Source organism: Sarcophilus harrisii, chromosome 4, assembly GCF_902635505.1.
Source record: "Sarcophilus harrisii chromosome 4, mSarHar1.11, whole genome shotgun sequence".
NCBI lineage: Eukaryota > Metazoa > Chordata > Mammalia > Dasyuromorphia > Dasyuridae > Sarcophilus > Sarcophilus harrisii.
In genome coordinates, this window is record NC_045429.1 from 378,959,913 (window position 1) to 378,979,437 (window position 19,525).

General features: G+C 34.8%; 2 protein-coding genes across 4 annotated transcripts in view; one reads left to right on the forward strand and one right to left on the reverse strand.

Annotated features, from left to right (window-relative positions):
- KMO (kynurenine 3-monooxygenase) overlaps positions 1-15,165 on the forward strand; it is a 45,711-nt gene extending 30,546 nt beyond the window's left edge. For all 3 annotated transcript variants that reach the window (XM_012547934.3, XM_031966957.1, XM_012547935.3), the window contains 6 exons: positions 1,413-1,560; positions 3,496-3,553; positions 6,852-6,934; positions 9,607-9,708; positions 9,788-9,847; positions 14,517-15,165. In XM_012547934.3, coding sequence (XP_012403388.1) covers positions 1,413-1,560; positions 3,496-3,553; positions 6,852-6,934; positions 9,607-9,708; positions 9,788-9,847; positions 14,517-14,681 — 616 coding nt within the window. In that variant the 3' untranslated portion in view covers positions 14,682-15,165. The remainder of the gene's footprint in view (positions 1-1,412; positions 1,561-3,495; positions 3,554-6,851; positions 6,935-9,606; positions 9,709-9,787; positions 9,848-14,516) is intronic.
- Positions 15,166-16,275: 1,110 nt separating this feature from the next.
- The window catches only part of OPN3 (opsin 3), a 56,757-nt gene continuing 53,507 nt past the window's right edge, over positions 16,276-19,525 (reverse strand). The window contains exon 4 of the mRNA XM_031966958.1: positions 16,276-17,895. Coding sequence (XP_031822818.1) covers positions 17,632-17,895 — 264 coding nt within the window. The 3' untranslated portion in view covers positions 16,276-17,631. The remainder of the gene's footprint in view (positions 17,896-19,525) is intronic.

Genomic DNA, 19,525 nt, shown 5'->3' on the forward strand with positions numbered 1-19,525 from the left:
CAGTACTTCTTCCATGATATTGCACATTACCTAGTTTAGAAGGGCTAGAAGGAATCTTAGCTGTCCTGATCTAGGACTCTCATTTTATAGAGAAGGACACTTCTTAGTTTCAGGGAGATCAAGGGATTTTTTGTAAATGGTTAGTGCCAAATTTGCTGTGGGTCCAGATTCCAAGTGGAGTGACCATTCTACCATCAATTCATTTTTCTGTAGCCAAGAAACAAGTATGTGGAATTGTGCTCCATTCATGGATGTGTGTGTGTGTGTGTGTGTGTGTGTGTGTGTGTGTGTTGCATGTGTAATACAAAAAGAGGGACAGAGACAAAGAGAGAAAAAGAATTTTACCTCTGAGACTGAGGTAATCTTTGAGATTTAAGAGATTGATTACCTCTTGACATTATAGGCTTAGAAGTAATCGTTTCTTATTGTCTATTAGCACATAGTAAGTGTTTAGTGAATACTAAATTCCTGAGGGGTCTGAATTGCTGCTGATATTGGGGCATTTTATTTGAAATTGTCAACCATATTATTTTTACCTTCTGAATCCAATTCTTCCTGTGCAACAAGAGAACTGTTCAGTTCTGCACACATATATTGTATCTAGGATATACTGTGACATATTTAACTTGTTTAGGACTGCTTGCCATCTGGGGAAGGGGGGGAAGGGAGGGAGGGAGGAGAAAAGTTGGAACAGAAGTGAGTACAAGGGATAAGGTTGTAAAAAATTACCTACACATGGGTTCTGTCAATAAAAAGTTATAATTATTAAAAAAAGAATCATATCATATCATAGATATGTCATTGAGAAGTATGGGGTATAAAGATAAAATCACAATACATGCATGCAATCAAGGTGACTGAATTTGAGTAAGATGATTTTAAGTAAATCATCTGATCACTCTGAAATTCATTGCTCCATTATAAAATGTGGATAATAATATACATACTGTCTTTGGCAGACTTGTTATAAATTATGTTATTTGTAAATCTTAAAGTTATAAAGTATATTATAAACATCAAAGCACTCTAGAAATTGTTCTTCTTTCATGGAAATACCAAAATTGAAATACTGAAATAGCTAGATTGAAACTCTCAAAATATATTAATGAATTTGAAAATTGCATAACAGGGAAATGGCTGAAACTTAATTTGATTCTCAACCTCAGCCTGAATATTTTTGCATTCTAACAGACATGGTAAATGCCTGTAGGTAATTAGAAAAAGAGCCACAGAATACCAGCGCTGTGTAGAACTTTAATTCTTTGCCTTTTCTGTTTCTTCATTAGCATGCCAAGTTACATTTTAATGTGACAAAATATTAAGCTTATGTATAGTGAAGCAAGTTTCACCAGGACATCTACTCTGATACTTCATACTAATTTGTATATGTTGTAATTTTTGCCCCTTGGAAGGGAAGCATTGAAGCAAGATTATTTTCTGCTGCCAGCCCAACCTATGATAGCTGTCAAATGCTCCGAATTCCACATTGGTTCCCATTGTGTACTCATGGGAGATGCAGCACATGCAATTGTGCCCTTTTTTGGACAAGGCATGAATGCGGTAAGTTCCCTTTGCTAAGTGACTGAAGGTATCATCTCAAGTTAAATATCCCAATTACCTGATATCCAAGGCTTGGATTATTCACATAATCCCCAAGAACTAGTTAATTAATTAAAAAAACCACCCCAACCAGTCATTTGGCAGAAGGACTGCCAGGCAATTAAGTGAAAACAGTTGAATTAATAGCCCCAAGTGGACATGACTAAAAGGGTTAGCATGGGGAAATCACAGTACTGTTTTTGGTTCAATCAGAAAAAAGAATGCACATATTAGAATTTTTAAATTGATCTTTTTTAGCAACTCAGGGCCACATGTTTATGTATACATGTATACAGTCACATAGGTATATTACATATTGACATGTGTATACATATTATGCATTTACATATATTTTATAAAATCCAAGTCTTGCATGGCAAACCTAAGGAGAAATGTGACTCTCTGTTTGTCAGGAGTAAAACTAATGCCTCCTATGAAAACTCATTTTCTTGTTGGAAATGTTTTGTTTTGTTTTTTTGGAAAGGAAATAAATAATTGACTATGACCAAGCTGGTCAATGAATGAAGACAGTATAAATTATAAAAAGGAACATAAGTGAAATCATCATGGCTTCCCCAAAATAGCTTCTATAGAAAAACCAAGAAAGAAAGGAGATAAAATGAAACCTAAATCATGAATTCATCAGAGACATTTAAAACAGGGGCAAAGATAAAACACTTAAAAATAAGCCTATAAAGGAAAGTGTTTGATATGTGTTTGCATTATTTCCATATGGATGTACTTATTATCTGTTGTATGTATTAAATATGCTACATTGTTTGGATATATAGTATCCTTTTGGGAAGCCAGGGACTATAGTACCTAAGACATAAATGCTTTACAAATTGGACAAAATCATATTGAGGTAATCTGATACAATGAAAAGCACTTGAAATTTGGAAACCAAGGTTCAAACTCTGCCTCTGAAATTTACTAGCCATGTAGTTAGTGAGCAAGTCATTTAATGCCTCTGAAACTCAGTTTCTCATTCACTTTATTTTGAGAAAAGTGGTTTGTGAGCCTTAAATCCCTTTATGAATATGACACAGTTTGTAATAATTAGGACTACTGAAATAATCATGATTTACCCAAATGTACCTAAAATCATGAAGTGTTCATTTTATAAAGTTTAGTCAGCCCATTGGTGTTAGTGGTGAAGAAATAATTTAATTTTCAAAGGTCTACACAGTTGATGAATACAGGCATATAAGAAAAAAGATATTTGCCAGAAGTCATATTACATTAGCCAGGCATGTGCTGCACTGTGCACCTTATGAGAACTGAGTGTTAAATTTCTACTGTAAACTTTTACACATCAGATATAAGATTACAAATAAGGGTTTCCTATATCATCTTATTTTCTAGGCTTAAGAAAATAATGGAAGAAATGTTAATAAGTGAAATTAAAGTTTAAATTTTTTTCTGGAAGAGCTAGCTGTTAAGCATTTACCAGCACACCTCAGCCAGGTGATGCCATAACTCTGGGCAAGTCACTTAACTCTGCCTCCGTTTCCTCATCTGGAAAATGAGATGGAAAAGGAAATGGCAAACCATTCCAGTGTTTCTATCAAGAAAATCTCAAATGGGATCATGAACAGTTGAATGCAACTGAGCAATAAAACAGCAATTAAATATCTTAGGCAAAATTTGGTCATCCTTTATCCGAATCCAGGATTTACCTACTCTACTTATCTCTTATTTAATGTTGTAATCGTCTGTGTTAAAAACAACCATAGCAACAACAGAGCAAGATGAATAAGGATCCAATTAGGCTTCCTTGAATGTGATAGGATTTCTGTAATTTAAATTTACTTATTAAAGAAGGTATGCATTTGTAAGAATCTGGTTAACTTTTATTATTGTCATTATTATTATTTTGGATTTATCTCTTCTCAGGGCTTTGAAGATTGTTTGGTATTTGATGAGTTAATGGATAAATTCCATAATGACTTAAGTAAGTATATCCCTTTTAGACAGGTTAGTAAGAGGGTGCTTACAACCAGAAATGACACAGATAGTTTTGATGTGATAGGCATTCTCCTGTGGCATGTATTTCTCACAAGAGCCAGCTAGCTGCTCAGTTAACAAAGCAGTAAAATCTCTGGGTAGCTACAGTTTGTAGAAGAAAAGTCAGTAAAACCCACAGCTGTCTTTTATTTTAATTAGTGCCCTCAAATTCTGACTTTGCTAACCACTATGAAAGTGTTTTTTGCAAAATTTAGAGATGGTGAAGTTTCTTGGTTCTGCTAAACATATCACTTCTACATTCTTTTTCTAGTAGATTGATAATTAGAGTTGAATCCTAGAATGTAGATTTGATACAAACATAAAGAAATTTGACCATTTTTATCTAGTAATACCTACTGAAAGTGTATAAGCAAGTTTGAGATATGTGAAATCCATGGATGACCTCTAAACCTCATTTAGCTTTCAATTTTCTCTTCTTCTATTACCAGTTTTATTTTTTTTTAATAATAATAGTAAAATAGTAATTAATGTGTTCCACTACTCTTCTTGTCTCTAAATGGTAAAACACTGTCCCACAGGGAAATGAGCAAGAAATTAGATTTATTTTGTATATTACCAGCGAACAGAACCAGAGTTATTGAAAATAAATTTTATAAAAGGCTATTAAATAAAAAAAATAAATTTTAAGGAGACATGTTATGGATCAACAGGAACAAGAATTTTCTAACAATTAATGTTTTCTTAATGGAATGGGCTGGCCTGTAAGAATGGATTCCTCCTTAATAGATGTGTTCAAGCAAAAATTAGATGGCTAACTGACAAGGGTGTCAAGGGGTTTTGATTATTGATGCCTGGACTAAATGAACTTCAAAGTTCCTTCCAACCCTAGGAATCTATTATTTTGGCACAAAAAAACCAAGATAAAAATAATCTATTTGTATTATGGATATAAAATATTTGTATTATGGATATAAAATATTTGTATTATGGATAACTAGCTTCTCACTACATAACTACATACTGGCCTGGAAATTAAATGAGGAAAAAGATTGGTTTACAGAATTTTTTAAGAGTGACTAAATGAGAAATTCTAAAGGTTGACCATGATGAAACAGGAAATATCTAAATTAACATATTTAGCCCCTGAAATCTCTGGAAACTTTTCTCTGTATAACCAGATACAGCTCCAAAGAAGAGAAGAGGGAGGCAATATAAATAAGTCAATATAAGGGGGAAATGACCAGTGTGACTTGAAGGGTTCTTTTAAAAGGCCTCAGGACACTCAAAGTATCCCTCCCCTACTGGTACTTAGAATTTTAATATTATAGATTACAGTAGATTTATATCATATAAATTTAACATACAGGAATTCAACTATATATACTTTGAAGAAGAAAAGACAGAAAGAGAAAGGAGAGAGAGAGAGAGAGAAAGAAAGAGTGAGAGAGAGAGAGTGTGTGTGAGAGAGAGTGAGAGAGTGTGAGAGAGAGAGAGAGAGAGAGAGAGAGAGAGAGAGAGAGAGAGAGAGAGAGAGAGAGGTAGTATGCCAAAATAGAAATTTACAGTATGAGGCCAGTCTTCTGAAGAAGGCTTTTCCTGTCTGAAGGACTCCCAGCCTTCCTAAATGAGTCCTCCCAGTATTATTATAAAAAAATTTTCAATATTGTTATAAAAATCGTTTTGGCTTTACATTTGAGAATTGCTTCCTTACCCCTTTCCTTCTATCTATCTGTTCTAAAACTCCTTGATGCCAGGGATCCAGAGCTCATTCTTACTGTTCTATTCCTTTTCTCCATGATACCATCTCTGATTTGATTGTCCCCATCCCTGCCCAGCACTAGCTCAGAAAGCAGATAATAGCTAGTCAGTGACCCTTTAGATGGTGGGAGGTGGGGCATAATAGAGTGAACATGAACAAATAAGAGGAAACAATAGTTTGAGTACATTTAGGAGGTAGGACTAATTTTTCTAAGGTGCAGTTCTGATCATTCCTATATTAGCTCTAGGATTAAATATAAGTTCCTCTGCTTTCTTTGTAAGGTCCTTCACATCCTGGCCCCAAACTACTTTTCCAGACTCATGCATTACTCCCTATCTTATATTCTACAATTCAGTCCAATTGTCCTTATTGATCCTCACAAATGGCATTCTGTTTGTGCAGTTTTATAATCACTCTTTCTTGTAACTGGACTGTCTTCCCACTCTATTTCTGCTTCTTAGAAGTTTCCTTTACACCTCTCTATCAATGACATCTTCAGCATAAAACTTTTTATGATATCTAGCTATTGATATCTCTGACTCCATTAAAGTATATTTATTTTGTATGAGATACAGCATGCTAACCCCTGAATTAGGAAGACAAGGTTCAAGAACTATCTCTGACACAACTGCTTCTGTGGTCCTGGGAAAATCATTTAACCTTTCAGTGCCACGGACATCTCTCTAAGATTTAAACGCTCAAGGAATCTTTAAGACATCTTGCAGAGAAGGCACTGACCTGAATTTAGTAAATGAGCTTCCTCTCATGGGAGTTCACTAGACCAGGAAAATTTCAGGCTTAGTCATTATCCCCTATATTTGTTGTCTCCCCTGCTAGAATGTAAACTCTATGAGGTACTGTTTCTTTATTTTGTCTTTGTAGTCCATCCTTCTGGCACAGGGTCTGAGCAATTATAGCCTACTATGTCAGACCCTATGGTATACAAGAGTTGGGATTCAAAGAAAGGCAAAAAAAAGTTCTCTCAAAGAACTCACAGTCTAATGAAAGAGGATGGATTTTTGTAGGCAAGACAATTGCAGCCATTGAAGAATAAGACTCCCAACCTTTGTGGAACAAGAAAGATGGTGAGGATTAAATGGTAAATGATATCAGGTAAAACTGTCAATCTAGTTGCTAATTATAGATGCAGAATAGAGGAGAAAAAAGAGAAAAGTCTGGTTTAGTAGTTGAAAATTAATATCTCTTTTATGTGAACTGTTTATAATCAGTAATTAATTACTATGGAACACAATAATATACACATATAAACACAAGTGTAATAGATAACTGAATTTAGTTTGATTACAGAAGATTTATACCCATATACTCCATCTTCCTATTTTGTTATTCATGCAATGTGGGCATCTTATCATGATTAGCTAATACTTAAGAACATTAGTTTTTTATGGCCCAAATATTAGTACTGTTTATACAGTACTAAGAGCCAAGCACACTTTAAGAACCTAGCACTTTTAAAAAGGACTCATTTTGATAACATGATTGAATCATTTTGTTTGTTTTCTAGGTGCCTGTCTCCCTGAATTCTCAAGACTCAGAATTCCAGATGATCATGCTATTTCAGATTTATCCATGTACAATTACATAGAGGTGAGGGAGGAAGTCCCTTAATCTTGAAAGACTAGAAATTTGTGCTTCTAAGAAGTGATTATCCTTCAGCTTTTCCTTCTTCCTTTACTTATGGTATTGTTTTCCCAGTTTCCCTTTTTGTTTTTAACACCATAAATTTATAAGAAAGGGGGAAAAAAAACCTCATTCCTCTGAACATTTCTTAAGCGACAGTGATAATAATTGCAAATGTTTATATAGATTTAAAATTTGCAGAGGACTTCACATATTTCATCTCATTTAAGCTTCACAACAATCCTATGTGAAAAGTCTTATAGATATTATTATCCTTCTTTTACAAAAGAAGAAAGTAAGCATCAGAGTAAATGACTTGCCCAGTTAGTGTCTAAACCAAGATTTGAACTCAGATCGTCTTCATTCTTAAGTCAAGCACTTGGTATATTATGTTACTTAGCTTCTACTAAACATGACAGAACTTCTTTAGCTATGCTGTCTAGTGCTTTGTAAACTCCGGTCTAAGACATATACTCTCCCTCATTTTATATATATATATATATATATATATATATATATATAGTGTGTGTGTGTGTGTGTGTGTGTGTGTGTGTGTGTGTGTATTGCTTTAGGTAAAAGGAGATGAGGGCCTGAAACAATGTGATATCCATATGAATGGAAATAGGAAACACTTGGTGGAAGTAAAAATAATAAGATTTGGCTACTGATTTGATATATGGGGAAGAATGGCAGTTAATTTGATGTATCAGCTAATTGCAGGCAGTTAGGTGGTTCAGTGATAGAATACTGGTTCTACAGTCAGAAAGACTTGAGTTCAAATCCCAGCTCAGATGCTTATTGGCTGTGTGACTGGGCAAGTCACCTTATCTCAGTGCCTTACTCCACAATAGAAGGTAATGGCAAATCACTCTAATATCTTGCCAAGAGATCCCCATGGACAATATGATCCACAGGGTCACAAAGAGTTGGAAATGACTGAATTACAACAAACAACTAGCTAATTTGTGTTCAAAGTTGAATTATATTGTAGAAGACACTTACATGAGAGACTTCTAAAGCTAGAGATGTTTATTGAAAGATAGAAAGGATCAAGTGGAAAGTAGCAGCCTTCTGATCTGTCCTCACCATTCTTGTAGTGGTAACCCCATTCATCATAAGTGACTCTTAGCTTTAGCTTCCTGCACTGTGAATTATACTACAAATTCCACTAGGGTCAAATGTTCATGACAACAGGTAAGATTTCCTCAGGGTTGATCTGCTCCACAACTCAAGATTTTTATACTCTTTTTGAAAGCCAGGATAAACAAATATAGAGTTTTGATGAGGGATGAAGAAGATAAAGAAAAGTGGCTGTGGTGAGTGGGGAAAAATAAATAGATTAGGGTGGTGTAAAAGGTCTGCCTTATACAGTGAGAGCTCAGGTGACACAACCACATAAATTTATAGTAGAGCCAATCAGTAGATTTTATGATATTAATTCATAGAAGACCATACCATACCTAACAGGTAACAGGCTTTTACAATGGTTGACTGATTGAAGTATTTTACTGTAGGAAACTTTCACAATATTTTCCTAATATTCTTTTCAAAAAGATAAATATAACAGAGAACAGGCCAAGAATTTGGATGTAGTCTCTGAACTGCCTTTCAACTCTTTGGGATGAATGGATGCCCTAAGCAAATTAAGTGATAATAGAATTTTTATATACTAACAGGAATGCTTCAAACCTTTTAGCACACAGATCATTGCCAGTTCAGGTTCAATAAACCCTCTATGAAAGAGACATCTATATTGACCCTTCAAAAGACCAGATACTGTATAATGAATGTCTAATGGAAAGCACCCTGGACCTGAAGTTGAGACAAGACTAGTCCTAGTTCTTTACTCTGATTAACTAGTTATGTGACTTTGGGCAAATCACACAAGTTCTTGATGTTTCACTTTTCTCAAGTAGGAATATTTAAACTATAAAAGAGGGTAGTTGTGGATTACAGAATGTGTAAGTGGTTCAGTGGGTAGAGTGAAGGCCTGGAATCAGGAATATTGTACTTATGTATGAGGGATCCAAAGTGAAAAAAAATGAAATTTTCAGCAGTGGTTAGAGAAATAGAGATGAAATTTTGATTTCTGTCCCTCCTCTTGAGGCAGGAGAAAGATTTCTCAAACCACTTAAAAAATTCTCATCAGATTGTAGGTTTTAGAGTTGCAAAGTACATCAGAAATCATCTACTAAACTCCCCTCATTTTACACATGAAGAAACTGAGGCTCAGAAAGGTAAGATTGTTGACAAAGCATCTCCTAATGTTGGCAGCAATATTTTCAATTTATCAGTATTTAAATGAGTATGACATTCCCAGTGTCATGTTCTTTAGCAATTACAACTTGGGACAATTTCTTTAGAAACAATAGTGGGGGGGGGGGCACCTAGGTGGTGCAGTGGATAGAGCACCAGTCCTGAAGTCAGGAGGACCTGAGTTCAAATCTGGTCTCAGACACTTAACATGTCTAGTTGTGTGACCCTGGGCAAGTCACTTAACCCCAATTGCCTCAGCAAAACAAACAAACAAATCAACAAACCAAAACAATTAAAACAAATAAACAAGAGTGAAAAAGAGAAAGAGCAGGAGAAATTTGTAAAAAAGCACTTTCAAAGAAGGATTTTTGCATTTGTTTTAGATGCGAGCACATGTCAATTCAAGATGGTTCATCTTTCAAAAGAACATTGAAAAATGTCTTCATGCAATTATGCCATCTACCTTTATTCCACTCTACACTATGGTAAGAGTTGATTTAGATAATATTAGTCTATTTGTATTCTCTTTAAGGGAAAAAATACATTCTTAATATTTGCTTATAGGTCACTTTTTCCAGAATACGATACCATGAAGCAATTCTACGGTGGAATTGGCAGAAAAAGGTGAGAGCTTCCAATTTTCACCATTCTAAAGCAGCTTTGTTGTTTCAGAGTCACCATATCATGATGACTGGGAATCAAGAAAAGATAGATTCAATTTCTACCTCTAATAAACTTGAAATGGTGTGACTATGAGCAAGCCACTTAACTCTGATACACAGTTTTCTAAGGCTACAATTATATGTACAAATAAGTTGCTCTTCAACATAGAGCCTTGACATATAATATATATTATTGTTTCATATATGCCTCTATCAATGTCTCTTTCCAAAGAATTAGGAAATAGAAGTATTAAAATCTTGAGCCTACCCTCTTTTTTCCCCCTGAGACAACTGAGTTTAAATGACTTGCCCAGGGTCACACAGCTAGGAAGTGTTAAATGTCTGAGACCAGATTTGAACTCAGGTTCTCTTGACTTCAGAGCTGGTGCTCTATCTACTGTGCCACCTAGCTGCCCTGAGCCTGTCCTCTTAAAATTGAATTGTGTGCCTTGAAAATTAAAATGGTTTTGGCCATGAAAGCACCTTGATTATTGGGACAAATCAGAGAGAAAAGCTAATAAGAGCATTTAAAGGGAGAAGTAATGAAAAAAGTCAACAGTACTTTGAATGATACCTTTTTATTTTTGTAAGTTGTCAGTCCTGTGATTGGCATTGTACAAGTATTTTTTTTAATTGACTCAGTAAGCTTAGCTATGGTTCAAAGCACCATGTTCTATGGTTATAAGGTATTTAAATAGTTTTGTAATGCCATTAAAGGAAAAAAATATACAGAGTGTGTCAAAAGTCTTGGTGGTATTTTAAGTTTTAATAGCTTAAATAATCACTCATTCATCCATCTAGTTTTGGAGGCAATCAGGAGGTCCCATATATATGCTAAATAACACATGCATTTTTCCCCCTAATTTGACATTTAAAAAAAAATTCCAATTAAATTCAGTAAATCTGGAAGTTTCAGCCTTAAAGTTCCAAAACAAACAAGGAAATAAAAAATTCACAATTCTGTATCACCTTACCCCTGGGTTACATCTATATCCTGGAAATAGAAAGATAAGATAAGATACATAGGTAGTTAAAGATATACAGACATATGTTTAAGTAGAGATATGTAAGTCTACTGGACAGCCAGTTGGCACAACAGATAAAGTGTCAGGTCTGGAGTAAGGCAGATTCATTTTCCGGAGTTCAAATCTGGTCTCAGATATTTACTAGCTCTGTGACCCTACAAAAGTCACTTAACCCTGTTTGTCTCAGTTCCTCATCTGTAAAATGATATGGAGAAGAAAATGGCAAACCACTTCAGTATTTTTTGCCAAGAAAACCCCAAACAGGGTCATAAAAAGTTGTCTATAACTGAACTGCCACAAAATATGTTTATCTCTATCTGTCTATTTAGTAGAAAAGCATGTCTAAAATTTTATAAACTTTCTTTCCTATTACTGTTTCTGAACCAGTACAATGTGCAAGAGCTACTCAATAAAAGAGCTTTTGGGAATGGAGTGTGAAAATTTGTTTTCCAAGTTTTCCAAGATCATACAACTCAAATAGGACTAATTAGGCTTAGCCATCTAATCAGCTTGGGATGCAAATTAAATATCATATTAAGGCTCCTGTTCAAGTGAATCATTCCAATCTACTTTCAGCATTTCTTTGGTCAAAAAGAAATGCTCATTAAAAACTTGGCTTGAATGGGTAGATAGAACTATCATAAACTGCTAATCTTGCATTTAAACACACAGCATCTTAGAAATGAAAGTCTTTACTTGAAATTTCTGATTATTTAAGAAAAAAATTTCTTTACTTCAAAAGATCTCTGACTTCCTTGCTATGAGTACCGCCTGCTAATGATCTTCTTTGCACTTATCCTAGACTCTTTCTCAGAGGACAGAGACATAGCCTAATACTGGATGGTGCCAGTTTGGTTAGAACCTGTCAGCCTTTGAGAAGCCAGACCTAGCTGGTTGTTGCAATGAAGCATTGAAGGTGTATACCTTAGTGGAGATTTAGGTCAGTTAGGAAATTCAGGATTCAATATCTTTATTTTGAATGATAACTTGGTAAAAGTATACAGATAAAAAAGTGTTTTGTTGTTGTTTTTTGGTTTTTTTAATGAAAAAAGGCCTTTGATAAGGGCCCTTTGACTCTGTCGAGAGTGAGTTTGTTATTTTAAATCCAGAACTGGAAGTTCAGAATAGTTAATGTTTAAGCAATCACAGAATATTCTTCCAATATTTTACCAGGCCCAGGAAGCAAGTTAATTTATTTTTCTCTGAATATGTGCATTGATATTGATTAAGCCCCAGTTTCTACTTAAGAGACATAATAATTCCCATTTGATTTTATAGGTTAAGTGAGTCTTGATCATCAATAAAATAAGTTGAGCTTGTACCTATGTGCATACCAGCTCAACTAAATCAGTAGGGATCATGTTAGGCCAATTCTGACCATACTGATACATGAACACCCAGGGCAAAGATCACAAAGCTTTGGTGAAACAGTCTGAGTCAGGCAAAAACCACGACTTTAGTATACCCTGGCTCTCATTTCTTATTCTAGAACTGACCTCCCTGGCTTCCTCTAATGGATTTCCTACTGCACAATTCTCCCTTTCCCAGGGCCTGTGTGCCGTCTCCTATATGTTTGGGGTACCTGATTATTCAAGAGCCCCAATGAGTCAGGGCAAAACTCCAGATTGGAGACTTTCTTTACCCTTTACCCTCAATAAATACTCTGTATTTTTATGTTTTCTAATAGTTAGCAAGGAAAGTCATTGTATAAAATTATTCCTGATTAAGTATTAATTAGATAAAAATACTGTTCTTTCAGCAGCATGGTTCTGCTCCATGGAAGTACTGTGTAGTGGTAAGAGTCCCAGATTTGTAACTGAAAAATCTGGATTCTACTGGCTCTGCTACTCACAAGTGACATGATTTGGGGGTTAGCTATTTTATTCCTGGGGTTGCCACTTGTTCTCTAAAATGAAGGGCCTGATTTTTGTGGTCTGTATGAATTGCCCTTTATAGAAAAGGTCTATATGGAATGAATCCATTGGTGGGAATATCGGAGAACCAGAGGAGTCTAGTCAGGGGGAGAAAATTGTTTTAATCAGATCTTTTGACATCTTCAAATAATGTTCCACACCTGTTAGGCTGGCTTTGCACTTCCTCTCTTCTCCCTTGAGATTTTTCTCATCAGAAGTCTCCATTTACCTTTCACCTCAGGTCCTTAGCTCTCTCATATGAAAGCTCAGAAAAAAGTCCATCAGTTCAAATTCTGCCTGAATTTCCCACATCATAGTCAGGACTCAATTTTACTGAGTGAATTAATAGCTCCTGCCAGAAGCTGCAGTTATTAATGCAGTAACTAATGTGGAATATCATTTACCTTGTAAAAGATGTGGGAAACTAAATGGCTGAGCAACTGGGCCTGGGTTAAGAAGATTGCTCTTTCTGAGTTCAAAACTGACCTCAGACACTAGCTGTGTGACATTGGGCAAATCACTTAACCCTGTTTGCCTCAGTTTCCTCTTCTGTAAAATAAGTTGGTGAGGGAAATGGCAAATCCTCCCAGGATCTTTACCAAGAAAATGCCAAATGGGGCCGCAAAGAATTGGATACGACTAAAAAATGACTCAAAAGTAAGACATACCATGAAATTTGATTAAATCATATGTCTAAATGATTAAAATGCAACTGTCTGACAAGTGGAAAAATTCAGTCAGTTTGGCTATTCCACAATCCTCTCTCACCCCCACCCCATGACAGATTTGAACCATTTTGCCTGTCTGTTTTATTGATTTTTTTTTTCCTACATAAGGCTCTGACTTATTCTGAGAATGTTGCTTTACTAGCCTAAGGCAATGTGTCTATTTTCTAAAATCTGGGTTGGGGAATGTGTCCCGCATCACAATAAACTTCTAGTTCTTTTTCTCTGATTCTACAGTTTTGTGCAAGTAGGTATAGCTATTGCTTAATTAATATAGTTTTACATCTTTAGAGTAGTTTACCAAGCAATTAGGCCTGATCTTTTCTACCCAAAGGCCAGAACTAAAGATACTTTTCCTTGTTCCTGCTTGTGGTTAATTTGGTTGAATACAAAAGGAAGTTGGTTCCTAACCAAGCTTGCTTGACTCAGTGTGGTTACTTTGGGTTTGCTGAACTTCTTCACTTGGATACCATAGTGATGAATAGATAGGTACATTTTATGCAAAATGCTTGCAAGATATTAGTACAAGAACTACTTACTTTATATAGCAGGCCTTAGAATTTACCAGTTTACCAGAATAAAAAAATATATTTCCCATACATCTGCTATATATAAGGTAGTGTCTAAGCACTGGGGGAAAACCCAAATTAAATGTTTTCTACCATTCCTTTCAAATTTCAAATTTATGAGCCAAAGACATGATTTCTGATCTTTGGTAGGAGGGGATAAGACAAATGTCTAGAAAATGTTAATGAAAACTCGAGATATGTTTGAGAACAAAGCTTGGGAGAATGAGGGAAACTTTGAACTAAGCCTGCAATACCTTATACATAGTAAGAGTTTAATACGTTTGAGGAATTGAATTATCAAAAGGAAAATCACAAGCAAAAGCCTTAGGAACATAGTTTTCTCAACAGATTTTGATTTCCCATTAACTGAAACCATAACAACACCGTCTTTCCTTCTAGGTTATAAACAAAGGACTCTTTTTCTTTGGGACAGCAACAGCCCTAAGTGGTACCTGCTTATTTGTAACTTACATGTCACCAAAGGTCCAACTGAAGATGCTGTGGAACTGGATCACTTCCTTTAGGAACATAGAAAATCTGTTTTTGAAACTTCCATGGAATTAAAAGAGTGAATTCTAAATTGTTATATTGGCTGTTATGAAAGAAGGTTATCTAATAACAGATGATTGGCTTTTTGGAAAAGATATCAGGCATTCACAAACATATATTGACCTTTATATCCAACTCACCATTTGAAGGTGGCCTACAAATAGTAATGCCATTTTGAATTGTTCTTTAGTGCTATTTAAATGCTTGTTTTAAAAAAACGGATTCCCCTCCCCTCCCCCTTTTAAATTGAGAGCACTGGAATGATTTTTGGAACTTCAAGCCATGACATTGTCTTGAGAGTCCAAAATCATTTTATAGGTGATGCTGCTATCAATGAAATCCTTCTGGAAATTTTAAACTTTTGATTGAATTTCAATAGATTATATATGAAAACTTTATAGTAAGACTCTGGTACATCACTAACGTATATGGGAAGTATAACCTATTGTATATTCTGTTAGACCCAATATTAAATAAACTATTTCCTTTGTTAACACTATCTGTGGATTTCTGTCATAGAAATAAAAAAGGCAATAGAGCAGATGTCTGATTCCTCCTGACCTGTGGGAAGACTGCTTCTCAACCGTTTTTATCCATACCTACCTCTTTGTTAAAATGAATTGGAATTTCTTACATTACTCCATTAACTGGTTCACATTGTGAATAAGAAGATGAAAAATTAATATTATGTTGTGCCAGTACCATAATTTTTAAAAAGGTCATTGGTATGGTCCCACATGAAGTTATCTGAGGGATAAATGCACATTTTGCTCAATAGAACTTTCTGGTACCTTCATAGGTTTCTCTAAGGCTAGGGTTCAGACATGAAGAGAAGCAACCTGATTTAATGGAAAGAACATTGGAATGAGAATGAAAATGGAAAAGAGAATGGGTAGACTTGAATTCTAGTCTAATTTGTTATTTTTTAGCTCTTTCTAGTTTCCTCTTATACATATGAGGGAGTTGGAGTAGTTAATCTCTGAGACAACTTCTAGCACACCATTCTGAGTTTCAGGTAACCACATAGAGCTCTAAGAATATAAAATTTGAAAATGCTATTTTTCTCAGTTTTACACAATGTGTTCCTGAAAATATTTTATGCATGATTTATGGTATTGTGTCAATACTATTTTGTGAGAAAAAAAATTATATAAGGCAGTTAGTTAGTAAGATTTTTTTAGTTCCAGAAAGGCCATGACATGGCTCAACAAATAATTTTATTTAACATTTTATACATTTCAATTTCTGTACAAAAAATAGAAAAATGTGAAATATTTTGAAATGTAAGCAGAGATCCTTTATTAGAAACATGAAACAATGATTTATTTCATTTTAGACCTTCAGTGACTATTTTGCCAACTTGACTTTTTAGCTTTAAGCTGTGATTGGGCTAATCTGTTAGCATGACTTTCAAAAGCACTTTTTGTGAAAACTTTTTCTTTGGTTCTTCTCTCCTCAATATACCAACATCTCAACTCTGAAGTTCATGAAACATACAAAATGCTACTCTGGCAAGTTAAACAGTTATCCCAGTAATAAAAAACAATAAAAATGAAATAATGACAGCTAGAACAAATATTTTTTCTTCTGGGTCCAGGGAAGAAGGTGGCATAGTAAAAAAAAAAAAAAAAAAAAAAAAAAAAAAATAGCGATCTTTTATTCATAAGACTAGGGTTTAAATTCTGACTTTTTATTACTGTGACCTTGAAAGGAAAATCTTAACTTTTTTAAACATTTATTAAATGAAAGTATCTGAGTAGATGAACTCTAAGATTTATTCTAGCTCTAATATTCTATAATTTTGTGTGGCACTGTAGAAGCCATGTTAAGTTCATGATTTCAAAACAATCTTTTTTTGGTTGTACACTTATCCGGAAAGAATAGCCTCTTCTCCAAATCCTGATCACTGTTTAATGCACCATAGATACTTTAGTAATACAATTCTTCTCTATGTGTGTTCACTTAGCACTACATGTTTGGCAGATATATATGGAAAACTATCAAAATGATTAACAATCTCACATCATATTTTTAATGCATGTAGGTATGATTCTACCCTATTAAATGCCATCTTCACCAGATAAATTTTCTGATAATGTAGAATTATACATTTTAGGTTCCAGAAAAGTATTTATTAGTATCATCTTAGAGTACAAGACTAAAGTTTTTATTTCCAAAATGATCTAGGACTCTAGAGGAAAAATAGAGCAACTCCTTCTAGAGTTGTGCTCAGCAGCATATCTGTATTAACCTGCTATTTGGTTATCACTGGTACACATAACATTAAAGCCTTCTGACAATATCAAGTTTTCATTTATTACAAACTTGGGAGACACTTATAATTTTCATTTTAGAGCTGGCTAGTCATGATATCACATTTATAAAGAAGACAGCTGGACATAGTAGTTAGCATAAAAGAGCACTCTCTAGCTACAATTGGTGACAGTTTTCCTACCCATTTTATGCATATATGTAAAATGCAGATATTTTGAAAGACATATGAAAACAGAGGGAGAAAGCATCACAAGCACTAGAAAGTTACAGCATTTGGAAACATTTGGAATAAAATTATTCATCATATTTGGAAATTGATGACTCCTGACTCTCTACCAAGTTGTATGGCCTTGCAATGTAATCCCCCTGGGTCTCAGTTTTATCACCTGTAAAATAAGGAGATTGGACCAGATGGACTTTAAGATCCTTTCCAGCTCAAAATAATCCTCTAATCTTCTCATGTCATGAAGTCATATTTTAGTACACAGAGCACCCATTGACTAAAACCATTGCTCAAGTTACTTTCTGAGGCTAGTGAACATAATTGGACTTCAACTGAGTTAACTCATTTTTTTATCAACTCACAGTGGAACAAAAGTCCTCTGGGGAATTCCATCACAGTCTTCAAAATTAAAGATCAGAAGCTGTGTCTTCTGAGCAGAATCCTATCTTTTACTGTCTCCCTCCATCCTTAGAGAGGTCGAACTTGAATCACATTCACCTTTGTCTCACTGTTTTTGTCATTGTCATCAATCATCTGTGTCTCATCACTGGTGATGATAAAGATGATGGAGGAGGAGCTAAAAGTCACTTTCTTCTTTGGTCGGTCTCCAACTTTCTGGGACATCACTATAGGTCTGATCTGCTTTTCAGTCCTGATGACAGCTCTATCTTTCTTGGGCTGTTGAAATTTCAGTTGCCTGAAACACAGGAGCTGTAAAAGGCATCTTCGAAACTGCACAGAAAAAGCATTATGACAGCATAATGTCAAATTAAAGATCTTCCATTTCAGTTGTCATTCAAGAAAATGATATCAAGATTATTCTGAAACTTGGGTGTTTCTTGAGGGAAGGGAAAGTAACTTCCCTAAGTGTAAATATTTTTAGTTAGTCCTGTGTATTCCGCCTAAAATAACTAACAACAGAACACATTTTGTTGAAACCATAATCATATATTCATTCCCAATACAGATCCCATTAATTTTGCAATGATGCAAAAGGCCAGATTCGCTCCCAGTCAGTCACATAATAAATAATCATAAGGGAAGCTGGGCCAAAAGGTGTGAGTGATGTATTCTTCAGCTGTAAGCACTCTAAAAACAACTCTACAAAATTTCTGTTGTTAAGTCCTTGGGATCATATTCACATTACAAAGGAAAATATATTTATGATGATGAGGAGGATTTTGACCCATGATGGCTATGTGATGACAAAATCATTTTAACTTTTCAATGCTCCAGGAAAATTTCAAAGATTACAAGTGTTTGAGCTTCTGATATGCTTCAGTAGAGGGAATTTCCACAGTAGGAAATTCCCTATGACAATGAAATCATAAATTTAATTTCTATCTCAAACTAGTCTTAAAACAGAAGATTTCTCTTTACCACTCATATTCTCTACATAATATTCCTCTCAAGGGAATGTTACCTTATTGAGGTTGTCTTTGAATCTCCAGTGCCTTAGCAGAGTAGTCTCACAGATATTTAGTGTTTAATAAATGTTTGTCCAATTGAGTTGAATAACTTTGTTTTTCCTACTTTTTTTATCCTACTTTTATAGTCAGCAATTTGCTAATTATTGAAATATGCTTATTAAAGATATGGTCTGAGGGAGATAAAACATCTTCTTTTTCTACTTGTATCCTCATGTCTACTCCTCTTACAGATGGAAAAATTAAATTGGAAAGAAATTGAAGGCTTTTCTTGGGTTTTGATTATCATTTGAGTTCAAATGATAACATGTGAAGTACTACTTAGCTCCCTGGAGGCTTCAGAATCAGTTGAAGTTAGGATAAGCAAAAGTCCTTGGTCTTTAGGGGGAGAAGTGAAGATCAACAAAACCGCCACAAACTCTCCACCAACCTCCCTTCTCCTTGTCCAACTCCAAAGTGACTCTGGCTTGTCTTACTCTACCTCCTAATCCCTCCTACAATTATCTGTATACACCAAAAGATGGAGCCAGCATGGAAGGGCCATTTTTCCAAGCATATACTAATTGAGTATTGTCCAATCAGTTATTAGCCTTAAGTGCTCAGTTGTCTTATTCCAGTGCATCTATTCAGAGTTTCAGCCCTTTACAATAATAAAGGTCAGACTAATAACATTGTTTTTTACTGAGGCAATTGGAATTAAGTGACTTGCCTAGGGCCACACAAATAAATAGTGTTAAGTGTCTGAGGCCAGATTTGGACTCAGGTCCTCCTGACTTCAGGGCTGGTGTTCTAACCACTGTACCACTTAACTGTCCCAATTCTCTTTTGTTTTAAGGTATAATATTTACATTTTAGCATTGGAGACCATCATAGTTGATTTGATATACTTGTTTGAAAATAAGTCTTCTTCTTTAAAGGAAGATTATTGGACAGCT